Source organism: Cucurbitaria berberidis (genome assembly GCF_010015615.1).
Source record: "Cucurbitaria berberidis CBS 394.84 unplaced genomic scaffold K460scaffold_5, whole genome shotgun sequence".
Taxonomy (NCBI): Eukaryota; Fungi; Ascomycota; class Dothideomycetes; order Pleosporales; family Cucurbitariaceae; genus Cucurbitaria; species Cucurbitaria berberidis.
Window position 1 is genome coordinate 1,718,665 of NW_024468939.1, and position 14,157 is coordinate 1,732,821.

The 14,157-nt window shown below is 52.4% G+C and overlaps 5 protein-coding genes across 5 annotated transcripts; 4 read left to right on the plus strand and 1 right to left on the minus strand.

Moving 5' to 3' along the window:
- Window positions 1–263: 263 nt before the first annotated feature.
- Window positions 264–2,899, plus strand: K460DRAFT_409400 (uncharacterized protein; the record flags this gene model as incomplete). The annotated part of the gene is made up of 3 exons (XM_040937247.1): window positions 264–894; window positions 950–1,443; window positions 2,261–2,899. The coding sequence occupies 3 exons, from the start codon at window positions 264–266 to the stop codon at window positions 2,897–2,899; spliced, it is 1,764 nt and encodes a 587-aa protein (XP_040784524.1).
- Window positions 2,900–3,807: 908 nt separating this feature from the next.
- Window positions 3,808–5,320, minus strand: K460DRAFT_409401 (uncharacterized protein; the record flags this gene model as incomplete). The annotated part of the gene is made up of 4 exons (XM_040937248.1): window positions 3,808–4,508; window positions 4,558–4,651; window positions 4,706–5,043; window positions 5,098–5,320. The coding sequence occupies 4 exons, from the start codon at window positions 5,318–5,320 to the stop codon at window positions 3,808–3,810; spliced, it is 1,356 nt and encodes a 451-aa protein (XP_040784525.1).
- Window positions 5,321–6,651: 1,331 nt separating this feature from the next.
- Window positions 6,652–9,045, plus strand: K460DRAFT_419949 (electron transfer flavo protein-ubiquinone oxidoreductase-like protein). The gene is made up of 2 exons (XM_040938047.1): window positions 6,652–8,634; window positions 8,689–9,045. The coding sequence occupies exons 1-2, from the start codon at window positions 6,845–6,847 to the stop codon at window positions 8,786–8,788; spliced, it is 1,890 nt and encodes a 629-aa protein (XP_040784526.1). The 5' UTR covers window positions 6,652–6,844; the 3' UTR covers window positions 8,789–9,045.
- A 601-nt stretch (window positions 9,046–9,646) lies between these two features.
- Window positions 9,647–10,990, plus strand: K460DRAFT_358649 (uncharacterized protein; the record flags this gene model as incomplete). The annotated part of the gene is made up of 5 exons (XM_040932126.1): window positions 9,647–9,827; window positions 9,879–9,884; window positions 9,938–10,098; window positions 10,239–10,315; window positions 10,369–10,990. The coding sequence occupies 5 exons, from the start codon at window positions 9,647–9,649 to the stop codon at window positions 10,988–10,990; spliced, it is 1,047 nt and encodes a 348-aa protein (XP_040784527.1).
- Window positions 10,991–11,611: 621 nt separating this feature from the next.
- K460DRAFT_319576 (beta-lactamase/transpeptidase-like protein) lies at window positions 11,612–13,282 on the plus strand. Its single transcript, XM_040930428.1, has 2 exons — window positions 11,612–11,935; window positions 12,000–13,282. Exons 1-2 carry the CDS (start codon window positions 11,845–11,847, stop codon window positions 13,106–13,108), a joined length of 1,200 nt encoding a protein of 399 aa, XP_040784528.1. The 5' UTR covers window positions 11,612–11,844; the 3' UTR covers window positions 13,109–13,282.
- The last annotated feature ends 875 nt before the right edge of the window (window positions 13,283–14,157 follow it).

The following is a 14,157-nucleotide window of genomic DNA, read 5'->3' on the forward strand; positions in this document are numbered from 1 at the left end:
GAGCCTTGTCAGACTTCAGGCGTACCTAGTTTATCTCGAGCTGAAGACCTTTCTACTCTCCTCATCTACTGTCAAACTTACCTCTCGAAACTGCGCAGGCTTCATTTTGCGTGCGTTGACGACCTGACCCTCACCTGGTTCCCCACGCCCAAAGCCAGCCAGTAGGACCCCTAACTTCGTTGCTAAAGCTGCTCAACATTCAAAAAGGTAGCTGAGGGTCTCCGACCTGACGCGTGCCTACCACGGAATTGAGAACACCTACCATGGACGACCTCTCCTTCCTTGACACGCTCGGCGACCACGGCGCCAGCGATGCTACCCTGAAAGCCGTACTCTCCAACGGTCATGTATACCACATCTCGGACCGCATCTGCCCTTACAAATTTCTCGACACCTGTCCGTTGCTGTACCATGCTTTCGAGTATGGCTTTCAGGCTCGCCCCCAGGCCAGCATCGACGCCCCTTCAAGAACAGCCATCATCTCACTCCTACGGTACTGCTATACGGGCAGCTATCTTACCGTGGACGCCGAATATCTACCTATCCACCTTCTTCTACATGCCGAAATATACAAGATGGCAGAAGATTTCGATGTTCCCGAGCTCCAGCTTCTTGCGCATGGCAACTTCTCTTGCCAAATCGATTGCGCTTGTGCTCTCCCGACCCCTCCTTCGGATTTGCTCGAGACGATTCGGTTCATTTACCAGAACTACGCCGACTACCCATCGCGCCATGAGCATGGTCTGGTAAACAACCTTACCAACTACTGTATCTCGAATTTCTTTTATCATAAACTTGGAGCGAATGCAGATTTTGCGCAGGTCGTTTCTGAAATTCCGGCATTTCGTCAGGATCTTTGCCGAACCAACATAGAAAGGAACTTCCAGGATGACTGTAAGTGTTCCCACTATGCGATGAGTTGGGATGCAGCCCGGCTGACCTTGCGAAGGTGCCTTTGAGATCATCCGACTCGCGCTTGATACCCCTCAAGTCCACTCTGGCATCTACCCAACACTGCTTGCCTCGAGAGACCTACCGCAGGAGATGCTGTTCGAAATCCCACCTAATTCTCCTCCTGCGTCGTCGAACCCTGTCATTCTCGGTGCTATGGCGATTGTCAAAGATGAAGACTGCAGGAGCATTAGCGACATCATAAATGAAGCTATGGGGGCAGACGAATCGATGGACTCAGACAGCACAAGTGGATCCGCCGCCACTACACTTGTTCACCGGCCTAAGAATTTACGGGTGGTCGATGTTTCAGATTCAGAGTCTAATTCATCAAGCGACGAGGACGGATTCGCCTTGGTCCATCGACCCAAGCCGCTTGCTCAACCTACACCCGACGAGCCAATGTCGAGTCCCAAGTTGATCCCCTTCACCCCAGTCGACATCCTAGCGGCGACCGGCAGCGACTATCCTAGCGACGACGAGTGGGATATGGTTTAGGTTGCGTACAGGCACAAACGACAATTTGGTTTTGCAGAGGTCGTTGAAACCCTTCGACATTAGGAAAATGCTGGTGGACCTACACATGGGATTCATCTACCCTGTTGGTTTTCTTGGGGGCTTTTATGATTGTTTTTACGGCGCTATACAAGGACAGCTGGGTGGCATATTTGCGATTTCACGACTGACGGAACGAGTAACGAACGTAATAGCGTTCACTATGGCATGATACACCAGTCTTTTCTGCATAGACGGAGCACACGATATAAAAGTAATCCAATCTTTTTGCGCATAATAGGCCCATTACATCTACTTGTAGGAAGTCATGGCCCGTGAAGACCATATAACACGTGTCATGTCTGACCATACCAAAGAATTTTACATGCGTCTACGTCCCAGGATTGCCTGTCACCTGTAGAATTATCTACGGAACCAGGGAGAGCTTGAGAGGTAATGCTGGGGCATAGGCACTAAAAACGTTTTCTTTTTTGGTAATTACGACAACGGCCTCAACCATGGTATCAGAGAAGGACACCAACTAACCATGGTAGCATTCATGAGTATCGTTATCTTGATTAATTCTAATCATTAGCCTTTCGTTCTTGATAACTACTTTAACTGATAATTTGCAGTTTAAGTATAATAGTAATTTATCCCCATGAAGTCGCCAGCAAGATATATAAAAGCTGCTCCTCAGCTTCTATCTCATCTTTTAGATAACCCTACATATATAATGAAGCTACCTTCACTCCGCACCCCGGTTGTTGGCGCAACCACCTCCTGTCAAGCCCCGCACGCCACACCTCTGCAGCTTCGTTGCCGTCCACCCCCCTACTCTATCCTGAACCCGCGCGACCGCCTGATAGTCCAGCACCCCTCACCTGCAAATATCCTCACGCAGCCACAAGGCCACTCATCTGCGCCAACGCCAGCCAACGCCACTTCAAATGCAGCCCAACATACACGGAAACACATCTCAGAGGCTGGAAACGCAAATATCAGCCATCTTCGCACACCATCCACCCCTAGCCTCCGTTCAGCAATAAACGCAAGCCAAGAAGACATGCAAAACTCCTCAGACTGCATCAAGAACGACATCCACAACAACCACCTACTGCGACAAACTCCTCCAGAATGCCAGTTACAATCTAAATGCTCCACTTCCGTGCCCGATACACACCAACCCCCACCACATCGCATGTCCTCACCTACTGTGGTCAAGAAATGCACGCACTGCCACAGCGATCGGGAGACGTTCGAATTCCCATCATCGACCCCGACAGCACGATGTCAGCATCCGAATACGACGTGCTCGTACTGTCTGCACAATATCATTCTGCAAGCTGTTAACATGAGAGGGTGGGATGATGTGCGTTGCGAAGAGTGTTGGACGCGACTTTCACTGAGTGAGATACAAAAGGGTGTTTTGTTGTGGATGGAGAAGGGGTGAAGGCGTGGTTGCGATTATGTCAAGGCAGAAGGGCAGACAGTTCTTTTGCCATGGGAGAACGATGGTGAGGTTTGGAACCATGGTTGGCTACCGTCTCGACCTATTCTGATGGAATCAATGTAATCACAAACATCTCCGCACTCAAAGTACTTTCACAGAATCAGCGATAGCTCAACTAGGGCGTAGGCGCTTTGGAAAACCTCTTAAGACAGTTCTTTTGCGAGTGGGTTTTGAAGAAAAGATGGCATTGTCTTGATGATGTTTAAAGTATGTCACATTGTTATCTTTTTCCACATCTCGTTGATTTTACATGTTATATGAGGCTACTTGAGTCATGTAGATGGGCATGGTTTTTACTCTGTAAATCTGGCGACGCCCTTGTTAGGAGAATAGATGCCTTGCAAGTATCCTCAGGTTGATGCGACTTGAGTAAAACTATTGCTGATTGAAAATGGCCAATTTAGGTCTAGCATGCAGATCTAAAAGAAAAAAGTGGCGTGTGAAAGTGAGACATGAATCGCTACGCAATGTTTCAAGGGGTGAAAAGGGGCAGGAAGCGCCCACGGCATAGTAACTGCGCATTAAGCTATTGCCAGTTTTTTTTTAAAGGTATACTCTGAGAGAGTGGAGAAACTGGTGTTATAAGATTTTCAACAAGGTGAAAACACGTGTGTATGCATATTAAATAGCCAGCGAGCTAATAGTTTGGTGGTAACTGGTTAACTACCTAGTCGCCTATATCAATCCTCTATAATACTCAATACATAAAACATCCCCTTCTCACTCGATTAGGAGCCTAGCAGACCGAAGCATCTCGTAAAGATCAACTCTAAAGTATGCCGAATGCTGCAAAAGGCCCGGGTCGGCAGCGAATCAGCCGGCACCGAATTTGTGTTGTCGCGCCGCGTCTAGGCTCGGAAGGCGGTGGTCCTCTTCTTCTTGTTGGCCTTGATACCAAGCTTGCTCAAGTCGAGCTGAGCAATGCCGGCACCGGCACCTGCAGCGCCACCCTGTTGACCTCCAGCGGCAGCATTTCCTTGGAGGAGGTTGAGGAGGTTGCCGATGAGGTTACCAGCGCCACCCTGCTGTGTTTGCTGCTGCTGTTGCTGCTGGCCGGCCTGGAGACCAGCTTTGGCATCTTCGAGGAGGGTCAAGTTGTCGAGTGTGGCGTTCTTGCCCTTGCCCTTTCCGTCGTTGTTCTTGCCTTTGCCGTCGTTGTTCTTGCCCTTGCCATCAGCGTTCTTGCCCTTGCCATCAGCATTCTTGCCCTTGCCGTCGGCGTTCTTGCCCTTGCCATCAGCGTGCTTTCCCTTGCCCTCTGCGTTCTTGCCCTTGCCCTCTGCGTTCTTGCCCTTGCCTTCAGCGTTCTTGCCTTTGCCGTCAGCGTTCTTGCCCTTGCCGTCAGCGTTCTTGCCCTTTGCGTGCTTGCCCTTGCCCTTCTTGCCCTTTCCTTTACCCTTCTTACCCTTGCCCTTCTTGCCCTTACCCTTCTTTCCCTTGCCCTTCTTGCCCTTGCCGCCATTTTGGGTTCCGTTGCCTGCAGCGCCCTGTGTAGCATTGCCGGCAGTCAAGTTTGCAACAGCACCGTTGTTGACGGCTCCAGGGGTGTCTAAGTTGGTCAGCCTTGAAAATGAAACTCGAGAGGGAAAGTCACGTACTTTGAGCAGCTCCCTGTTTGGCTTGTTCGGCTGCTTGCTGGTTCTGCTTGTTCTCTGCTTGAGCTTGTTGTTGGTCGGCTTTCCCTTGTGCGGCCTTTGAACGTTAGCACACGAGCGTCGTGGATGTGTTATCATCTATCTTGCTTACCTCCTGTTCAGCTGCGGCCTTCTCGAGCTCCTGCTGCCGAGCTGCTGCAGCCTTTTCGGACGCGTTGTCCTGAGCCGCTGGAGCCTTCTCGGCGTTGTTGTTCTGAGCTGCTGGAGCCTTTTCGGCTTCGTTTTGAGCTGCTGGGGCCTTCTCGGCCTCGTTGTTCTTAGCTGCTGGAGCCTTCTCGGCCTCGTTATTCTGAGCTGCTGGGGCCTTCTCGGCCTCGTTGTTTTGAGCTGCCGCAGCCTTTTCTGCGTCTTTGTTCTGAGCGGCCGCAGCCTTCTCTGCGTCGTTGCCCTGAGCTTGGGCTTGGTTCACATTCCTAGCAGCAATAGCATCTATAGATAATTGTTAGCAAGCAGTAGCTGATGGAAGTCATCATGCGTCTTTACCTTCTTCGGAGTCTTCGTCATCCTGGGGATCGAGGACAGAGGCGACCTCGACATCAGGGTTGAAGTCCTGCACAATGTCCTCCTCTCGGCGGCCGAAGTGTGTGGCGGGGAGTACATTATTCTCGGCGCGTGCAGCGAGCGCTGGACCAGAGCTGACAAAGGGTGCTGGAGCTGCTGCCACCAACGTGGCAGAAAGGAGCGTGAGAAGGGAGATGTTCCTCATGATGAAAGTTTTGACTTGATGATTGAAAGAACGAATCGAGGTGTACTGAAAATAGTAGCGAGCGCAGCTCTTGGAAGAAGAGAAGATAAACGGATAGTGCCCTGCACCGAAGAATGAGCCTGAAAGATTGGAAGCTGGGCGTACTGTTCTATCCTCGTGGAGAGGACGACTTATATACGGACGACTCCCATGGTCCCTTCGGAGTATTTTGGTTAAAGTGTCCCAAAAAGGACAAGGCCCGCGTGCTGGAGGGGGCGTTTGTCAGTCCCGTGCATCTCATACACGCGCCGTTGGAGGATACCCTGAGGCGACCAGGCCGAAAGAGAATATATAGATATCCCCACAATTCTCTCACAGACGCAAGGTTGCTCACCTCGCTTGACTGGTGTAGATCAGCATCGGTAGAGCATCAAACCGGTGGGCTGGACTAGAAACGGGCAAATCAAACGCATGAAGTGATGAGTTCGATTGCGGGTGGGTGGGGTGAAGCAGGATTCATGCCCATGAGGTAATTTTAAGGAAAAGATCCAGGCTGGAGGCCGAACGTGCGTGGTTTGAGAACATGTTGCAGACAGGGCAGGGCAGATGTATGCAGAAAGCGCCTTGCCCTAAACGCATAAACTTGGCGTGTCCTGAGGCCTGACGGTCGCATGGGGTTGAAGCTTTGCCGGTTTCAGGCGCCCCGAAGCACCAACTTCGAGCTCAGGACGCGCAGAGGGTGGATACATGTCATACCACATTGGAGCGATTGCGATGTCGTGATTGTTAGAACATGCTGCCATCGTTGATCTGGCAGTTTCAATCTACGCTCGCCGACGGAGGCGGGGACCAGAGGGTGCGTAGGCCGACTGAAGAACAGGTACGCCTGTTGGCAGCGCCGGACAGTTTGGTAGCGTATTCGCCATGATTCCTCATTGCATTTGCGGTTGTTCTTCGATATCTAAATGTGTGTGGATGTACGTATGTAGTAGTAGGATGGAGAGTAGCGGCTGCAGGTGATGGCACCCTGGGAAGCTGGAGATGTTGCGGAGACGAAGAGACTAGACCTCGGGAATGCCAGCCACAGGAGGCAATGCCGACGTTAGCAACGAAACACTATGATGTGAGCAATGTTCATTATTATATCATACTAGAGTTATAGTAAACAAATTTTCATGGCTGAATATCCTCTCGTGCAGGACGATCGGATGCACTTGCCTCATGCTCAAGATGGCTGCTCTTGGAAGGAAAGAGCACTCATGGGACCGGTTAGCCAATGAGAGGCCCGGTGTTTGATGTCCGCACCTAGCCCGCCTAGCCTCGGTTGGAACTTTACAGAACCGCGTCATAATTGAGGTTTGGTCAAGAATGGGGAATTTCGAAGCTTCGTCTCTATCGCAATCTCGGTGATTGAGCGACTCCAGAGTGGTTGCACGGCGTGCGCAAGTCTCGAGTGTACACGAATTGATTCTCCTCACAAGACGCCCCGCAAATTCGTGCTATACGGAGTATACACGCTTTTTGCCCCATACACGCGCAAACATAATGGCCTCCAGATCGCTGCCAGCGTCGCTGACTCGACGATTGCTCTCGGCGCCGCGTTCTGCCCGCATACCCACGCGCTCCTTTGTATGTGCACCGTCGCGGGCACGAAACTTGTGGGAGTCATACCGTCCAGCACTGCGAATTGCCGGCCAGCGACGAGCTTTTGCCTCAACGCCACGCACCCGACTCGCGACTGCAGACGACACCTTCGACCCCACGTCAGTAGAGCGCGAAGTCGACGAGGTCGATGTGCTTATTGTGGGAGGGGGGCCAGCGGGTCTGTCGGCCGCCATTCGGCTGAAGCAGATTGCGAACGAGGCCGGCAACGAAGACTTTAGGGTGCTACTGCTGGAGAAGTCTGGGGAACTGGGCGACCACATCGTGTCTGGCAATGTCATCGACCCCTCTGCCCTCGATGATTTGCTCCCAGACTGGAGATCAGAGGACAACCCGGACCGCTTCGAACACATAACGCCCGCCAAAGAAGACCGCATGCGCTTCCTAACGAAAAACTACGCCATTCCCCTCCCGAAGCCTCCACAGATGAACAATCACGGCAACTACATAATAAGCCTGAACCAGATGGTCAAATGGCTCGGCGAGCGCGCGGAGGAAGTCGGCGTCGAGGTCTATCCCGGTTTCGCTGCTTCGGAGATAATATACAACCATGAGGGCGTTGTCAAGGGTGTCGCTACAAATGACCTGGGCATCTCCCGAGAGGGCAAGGCCAAGGACTCGTTCGAGCGAGGCATGGAGTTCCATGCGCGCGTCACACTATTGGGTGAAGGCTGTCACGGAAGCTTGTCGAAGCAAGTCATCAAAAAGTACGACCTAAGACGAGACAGCCAGCATCAAACATATGGCCTGGGCATCAAAGAAGTCTGGGAGGTGCAGCCAGAGAAGTTCCAGTCAGGCCTCGTGGTTCACTCAATGGGCTATCCACTGCCAAAGGATACCTATGGTGGTGGGTGGATGTACCATTTTGGCGACAACCTCGTGAGCATCGGCCTCGTTGTCGGCTTAGACTACCCCAATCCATGGCTGGCACCATATGGCGAGTTCCAGAAGATGAAGCACCATGCCTTGTACAAGGACGTCCTAGAAGGTGGCAAATGCATCTCGTACGGTGCGAGAACACTAATCGAAGGCGGCTTCCAGTCAATACCGAAGCTCGCGTTCCCTGGCGGTGCCCTTCTTGGAGACTCGGCTGGGCTGGTCAACGTACCGAAAGTCAAGGGTACGCACACTGCGATGAGATCAGGCATGCTAGCGGCTGAGGCGACCTGGGACGCATTGCAGGGTAACACAGACGGCGGCACCGTGTTCCTATTCGACTATGAAGACAAGATGCGCAAGTCTTCAATTTGGTCAGAGCTCAAGTCGGTTCGAAATATGCGACCCTCTTTCCACACTCCACTAGGCATCTATGGAGGCGTCATGTACTCGGGACTCGAAGCATACCTCCTCCGCGGCAAAGGCCCCTGGACGCTAAAGCACGGCAAGGCTGATCATGCAAATACGAAAAGCGCAGACGAGTGCACGAAGATTGAATATCCCAAGCCCGACGGCAAGATTAGCTTCGATATCTTAACCAGCGTGAGTCGAAGTGGCACCAACCACGAAGAAGATCAACCCTGCCATCTCCAGGTCAAGGACTGGGACGCACATGCGCAAAAAGAGTGGCCAAAGTACAAGGGCGTGGAGAATCGATTCTGCCCTGCCGGTGTGTACGAGTACGTGGAAGACGACAGCAAAGAACTGGGCGTCAGGTTTCAAATTAATGCCCAAAAGTAAGTACATCAATCTTCCCACTCATATCCAAGAAGAAGCTGATGGGAGAATAGCTGCGTCCACTGCAAGACATGTGACATCAAAGTACCTGATCAGGACATCAATTGGCAAACGCCCCAGGGTGGCGAGGGACCAAAGTACGTTCTCACCTAAGCTAGATCTGGCAAGGTCACCAAGCGGTCCCTCAGGAGTGCATTAGAGCTACGTGTTAGGTAATCAGAGACCTGTATAATAGCAAGGGTTGCAAATGTATATACACAAATCCAGTTGCCCGAATGGCGTTGCTGCCCAATGCGAAAAAGCCCAGGATTGAGGAGTACGACAGTGAGGCATTATCTACACGCTTAGCCTATACCCTCATAGGGTTCTATGCTCTTGCTGTGTAATATAGTTCATTCGCATCAATCGACATGATTTTTAACCCTCCAAAGGGGATATGGCCTTGTAGAGGCGTGCCATGGGTGAGTGGAGGACTCCGCACGTGACAGTAGCTAAGAGGTCCGAGCTCGTCTAGGGCAAATGAGGCGCTGTTGAGCTAATTTCACCTCCGCCCATTCACCCACCCCATCATTCACCAACCTTCCCCGGGGCCCAACACATCAGGTTCCAGCTCCCCGCACATCTCTATTCATTTCATTGCCGCTATTGTTGCGTGTGGTGATATCCCTTCGACTTGGAGTGCGCAGTGACTGCACGCACTCGATTCTCCCCAGGTTCTCAAGCACTTAGTTTCTTGCGACAGCCGCCTTCTTCCAGTAGGACTCCCAATACCCCGACCATCTCTCCCAAGGTACGACCAGCCGCCTGTTGTATTGCGCCGTTGGCCATTCTTTGCGCACCTCTGGTTCCTGTTGTTGCGCGTTGCCTAGGCCATTGGTTTCCTTGTCCGCCCTCTCCCACCTGGCATATATCATGCGCAGTCCTTTCCTGGCTACTTATCTGTTCGTCGACATGCGCTCACTCTCCTCACCAGGCTAGGTCTTCTTAGGATACAACTCCACACAAACCACCATGACCGAGGTATCGTCTACCCGCCTTTACTTGGGCAACCTCCCCCGCAATGCCACCAAGGCAGACGTCGAGGCCCACTTCCAGACTCATGGCACCGGCGAAATCACCGAGATCAAGCTCATGAACGGCTTTGGCTTTATCGAGTACAAGGACGCTATGGATGCTCGTGACGTTGTTCCTGGTAAGGCTCCAACACCCACTGGTCGCTATCACATTGCTAACCCGCTTGCAGCCTTCCGTACGTAGTATATTATCTTGTGCCCCGTGGACATGCGCCTAACCGAGTCTTAGATGGCTCCGACTTCATGGGCGAGCGACTCATTGTCCAGTTCGCGCGCGGTTCCCGCGCCCGCAACGAGAACTTCACTCCCAACGAGCGTGTTCCTCCGCGTCCTAGACGCACCCCATACCGGATGAGGATTACGAATCTTCCGGTAGAGACCAGTTGGCAGGTTAGACTCCCCGATGCTTGGATTTCCCCAGTTTCCTGTTAGGCCAGCATACCAGCACTGGACCATCAATGGCTGTTTTGTCGCGTGTTTCCCGTTTCTACGTTCCTGGATTTGGACTCGGCTTAAACTCGAGTGTATAGGATCTTAAAGACTTTGCCCGCCAGTCTGGATTGGACGTGGTCTATTCCGAAGTTGGTCGTGAGCGCGACGGCACTGGGTTAGTACACACCACCTGTTGTTGAGCACCTGATCATACTGACCTTTGCATAGATTCGTCGAATATGAAACGGCCGTCGACTTGAAGACCGCAGTTGAGAAGCTGGACCGCCGTGAGTTCAAGGGTCAGGAAGTCGGCTGCACCCAGGACGTCTCTGATCCACCCCCACCTCCTCCATTCAAGCCTAGGGCTCCCTACGGAGGCCCTGGCGGACCAGATGATAGGGGTCGTGATAGGTACCGATCTCGCTCGCCTGTCGGCCGTCGCGGTGGTGGCGGCGGCGGCGGCGGCTACCCTCCCGCTCCGTATGATGATTACTACGATCGCCGCGGCCCTCCTCGAGGCTATAGCCCTCGCCGCGACGACTACCGCCGCCGCACACCGCCGCGCGAGTTCTATGATAGACGTGAGGGAGGATATGGACGTTCGCCGCCTCGTGGCCGCATGGCGCCCGATGAGTATGGCCCACCGCGTCCGCGCTACCCTGACGATCCTTACGATGCCAGGGCCGGACCTCCACCCCGTCGCTACGATGACCCCTACATGAACGGTCATGGCCGCCCCTACGAAGGAGGACGCCCACCTTCGCCGCGTGGTGCTCGCCCCCGCAGCCCGGGAGGTCGCCCACCCTATGACGCAGCGGCGGCAGATTACCCGCCTCGTGGCCGCTACTAGTGAATACACCCATCCGTCAGCAGCTCCGTCTGCATTCTGAACAGCGCTTATACGGCCAGAACCACCTTTCCTAGGATATGCCTGCCTCAATGGAGGTGCATGGCTAGAGTGGAGGCTGCAGGCATGCAAGGGCCCAAAGATGATGAATCATTGAGACTATTTTATGTGTTTTCCGTTCTGCCTCGGATGGATGTTTGACTGGACTTGTTTGGATCTCGCGTGTATCATTCCCTGTTCTAGCGTGGCTCTGGTTTGCCCCATTCCAAAAGGAGATCCGTCTATCCTTGGGATGTGAACAAATTATGTCATCGTTTATGCCACATTAGCTAAGCATGGAGGACTTCTACCAGATCAAAAGTCGTCCTGGCATACTAAAGGACATATTTTCTTTGGTTAGGACGATTACGGTGCTATGTATACTATTTAATTTCTCAGTCCGTGCAAAAGCGCTGCTGCATGAGACGTGCACCCGCAAAAATGGATTCCCTATTTTACACCAAGGCCCTCGTTCCAGCGATTGTGAAAGTGAAGCTTCTAGAGACCGCGATGCTCAGGTAATGAGGCCCACAGGGCGCCGAGTTTCGAACTTAGTCGTAACCAAGCCTCACTCACTTGTGTAATCGGAATACATCGGTAGCTTCGGCAGCCGACATGCCGGCTCGTACTTCTCGCATTCAAGCTAGAGGACTAAGCGCTCACTAGGTCTCTCGTGACTCTACCATCGAAGATCATACAATGATCTGGAGTTGATCGCATAAAGGGCGCACTGTCGCGAGGGCCAACTCTTAAAATCTAGCATCGGAGCACATAGTTACTTTCTGAACAAGTTTTACAACCAAGAAACAAGGAAAGAGATGGCAAATTTCGAAACGAAGCTCAAGGAAGCTACGGCAGGCGAGAAGCCGGGGATTTTGGGCGTTATTGCCCTTGCGATTGATCGAGATGGTACGTAAACTCCTCATGACACCGTTCTATCATACTTGTGAGAATGCTTGTTGATTCTCTTTAGGGAAAGCCATACTCTCCCAGGCTGCCGGCAAGACTGACATCGACCCTGTCAAGTCTACCTCCATCGACAAAGACTCCGTCCTCGGTCTAGCCAGCTGCACCAAGCTAATCACCGCTATCGCTGCTCTGCGTCTCGTTGAGCAGGGAAAACTGAACCTCGATGACCCATCGATCATCGAGAAACACCTCCCTGGACTATGGCAACTAGACATCATCACCTCCTTACCAGGCCAGCCTCTCACGTACGAAAACCGCACCAAACCTCTTACAGCTCGCCACCTTCTCACGCACACCTCCGGCTCAGGGTACGATTTCCTCGACCCGCGGCTGCTTCAGTGGAGGAAGCAGAGAGGCGAAGGACCGCAGCACTTGACTGGAATTATACCAGACGCTCTGGCTCTACCCTCCCTCTTCCAGCCCGGCGAGGGCTGGACGTATGGAAGCGGAATGGACTGGGTCGGCGTCCTTGTATCTCTCATATCCGGCGTAACCCTGGGCGAGTATATGCGCAAAGAGATCTTCGACATCGTAGGCTGCAATCACCAGATCGGATTCCGCCGACAAGAAATCGAGAAAGCAGGCGGAACCATCGTGCAGGTTGCAACACGCGGCCCGGATGGAGATCTGTCTGAGCATACTGTGCCTGAGCAGACGAGCGAGCGGGGCGGAGGAGGCCTTTGGTCCAGCGCGGAGAACTTCACAAAGATACTTGCAGACCTCATCGCGCCGGAGCCGAAGCTCTTGAGTTCTGAGATGCTGGACGTCCTCTTCGCTGCTCAGCTCAGCTCGAGCCCTAACGCACTTGCATCGCTGCGTCGGCAAGTTCCCTTGTTCGCAGGCATGACGGGCCCGTTGACATCTTCTGTCTCTGACGAGGCGATTAATCATGCGTTGGGTGGCTTGTTGATTACAGAGGATAGTGAGATTCTGGGCAAAATTAAAGGTACGATGGTGTGGGGTGGGGGCTTCGGTTCTTTGTGGTTTGTGAACAGGGAGAAGGGTGTTGCGGCGTTTTATGGGGGGAGTATGTTTCCACCTGGCCTGGGGCTGAATAGTGAGTTAATGGGGGAGTTTGTCAGAGCAGTCTGGGGGAAGGCTGGCGGGGTGTAGGTGGGAGAGTTAGGCATGACAGTAGTTACAACTACTGACGCGCTGTGAAGCTGATAGGAAATTGGAACAAGACTGCAGTGCGCTATTAAATGAATTATACACGTCTTTGAAAGGTCTTTACATTGTTCCATCTTTGCGGTAGCACAGGAGGTTGGGGATCGAGGGACGCTGATGGCAAAGTCAAAACCAACCTAAATATTGAACTATGAAAGAGCTTGCCGGTCCAAACTGGTGTTGAGTTCAAAAGGCATCTTTAGATGGGGCAGCGTCGGAGACATGGTGAGACCTTCGGAGTATGAAGTTCGCTGACTTAGCATACTCCTGGCTGATCTCCCTCGCCGCTTCTCCTCTCTCTCCTTGACAAACTCATCCGGCCGTCACTATGCCATCCACAGGTGTGCGTAGTAAGAGATATAAGAGTATATCATAGCATATATCACTGAAATACCCAATTGGAGGATCACGCAAAGCATTGCATCGCCGTTGGCCTGCGGGACAAAGCAATATCATCATCTTACATTGGACTCGAGAGCTCGAATCTAGGATGCATATGAAGTATATTCCGAGTAATTCCCACCAGGAGAGCCAATCATGGACAAAATATACTAGGAAAGCTAGATCGAAGCATAAAGGCTTACAACGACAATTAAGACGCGAAGCCTTGTGACATTGTCATCATCGCGACTCATCTACAAGATACCGGCCTTTTATTTCCATGTTGCTTTGTTCTCAATTCCTCTCGATGTTTCACTGGTCTCTGGAGGTCCGCAATGCCAGTTTCCCGGCGACGTTGTTATACCACGACGGCACGAAAGACGGAATACACTTCATTGACCACTTCTGGGAATCTCACAGTGGCAACGTGGTGCGTTCGAAAGATTTTTTTTTGAATATCTGAATCTATCCCTGCGTAACTGCTATGCGGAAGGGCATCGTTGCAGAATCTGGATGTGAAATGGGCAATGTCGGCCCACGGTAAGTGACAGGACCGCAGTTGCTGAAGGGTTGTTGCCAACGATGGAAATGACTTGTCGGATAGGTAGGAAGCC

Bases quoted from the DNA above. Each gene is read 5' to 3' on its own strand.
- K460DRAFT_319576 (XM_040930428.1), top strand. From the start codon at position 11,845: ATGGCAAATTTCGAAACGAAGCTCAAGGAAGCTACGGCAGGCGAGAAG. The intron at 11,936-11,999 runs GTACGTAAACTC...GATTCTCTTTAG, and splicing joins CCTTGCGATTGATCGAGATG to GGAAAGCCATACTCTCCCAG.
- K460DRAFT_419949 (XM_040938047.1), top strand. From the start codon at position 6,845: ATGGCCTCCAGATCGCTGCCAGCGTCGCTGACTCGACGATTGCTCTCG. The intron at 8,635-8,688 runs GTAAGTACATCA...ATGGGAGAATAG, and splicing joins TTTCAAATTAATGCCCAAAA to CTGCGTCCACTGCAAGACAT.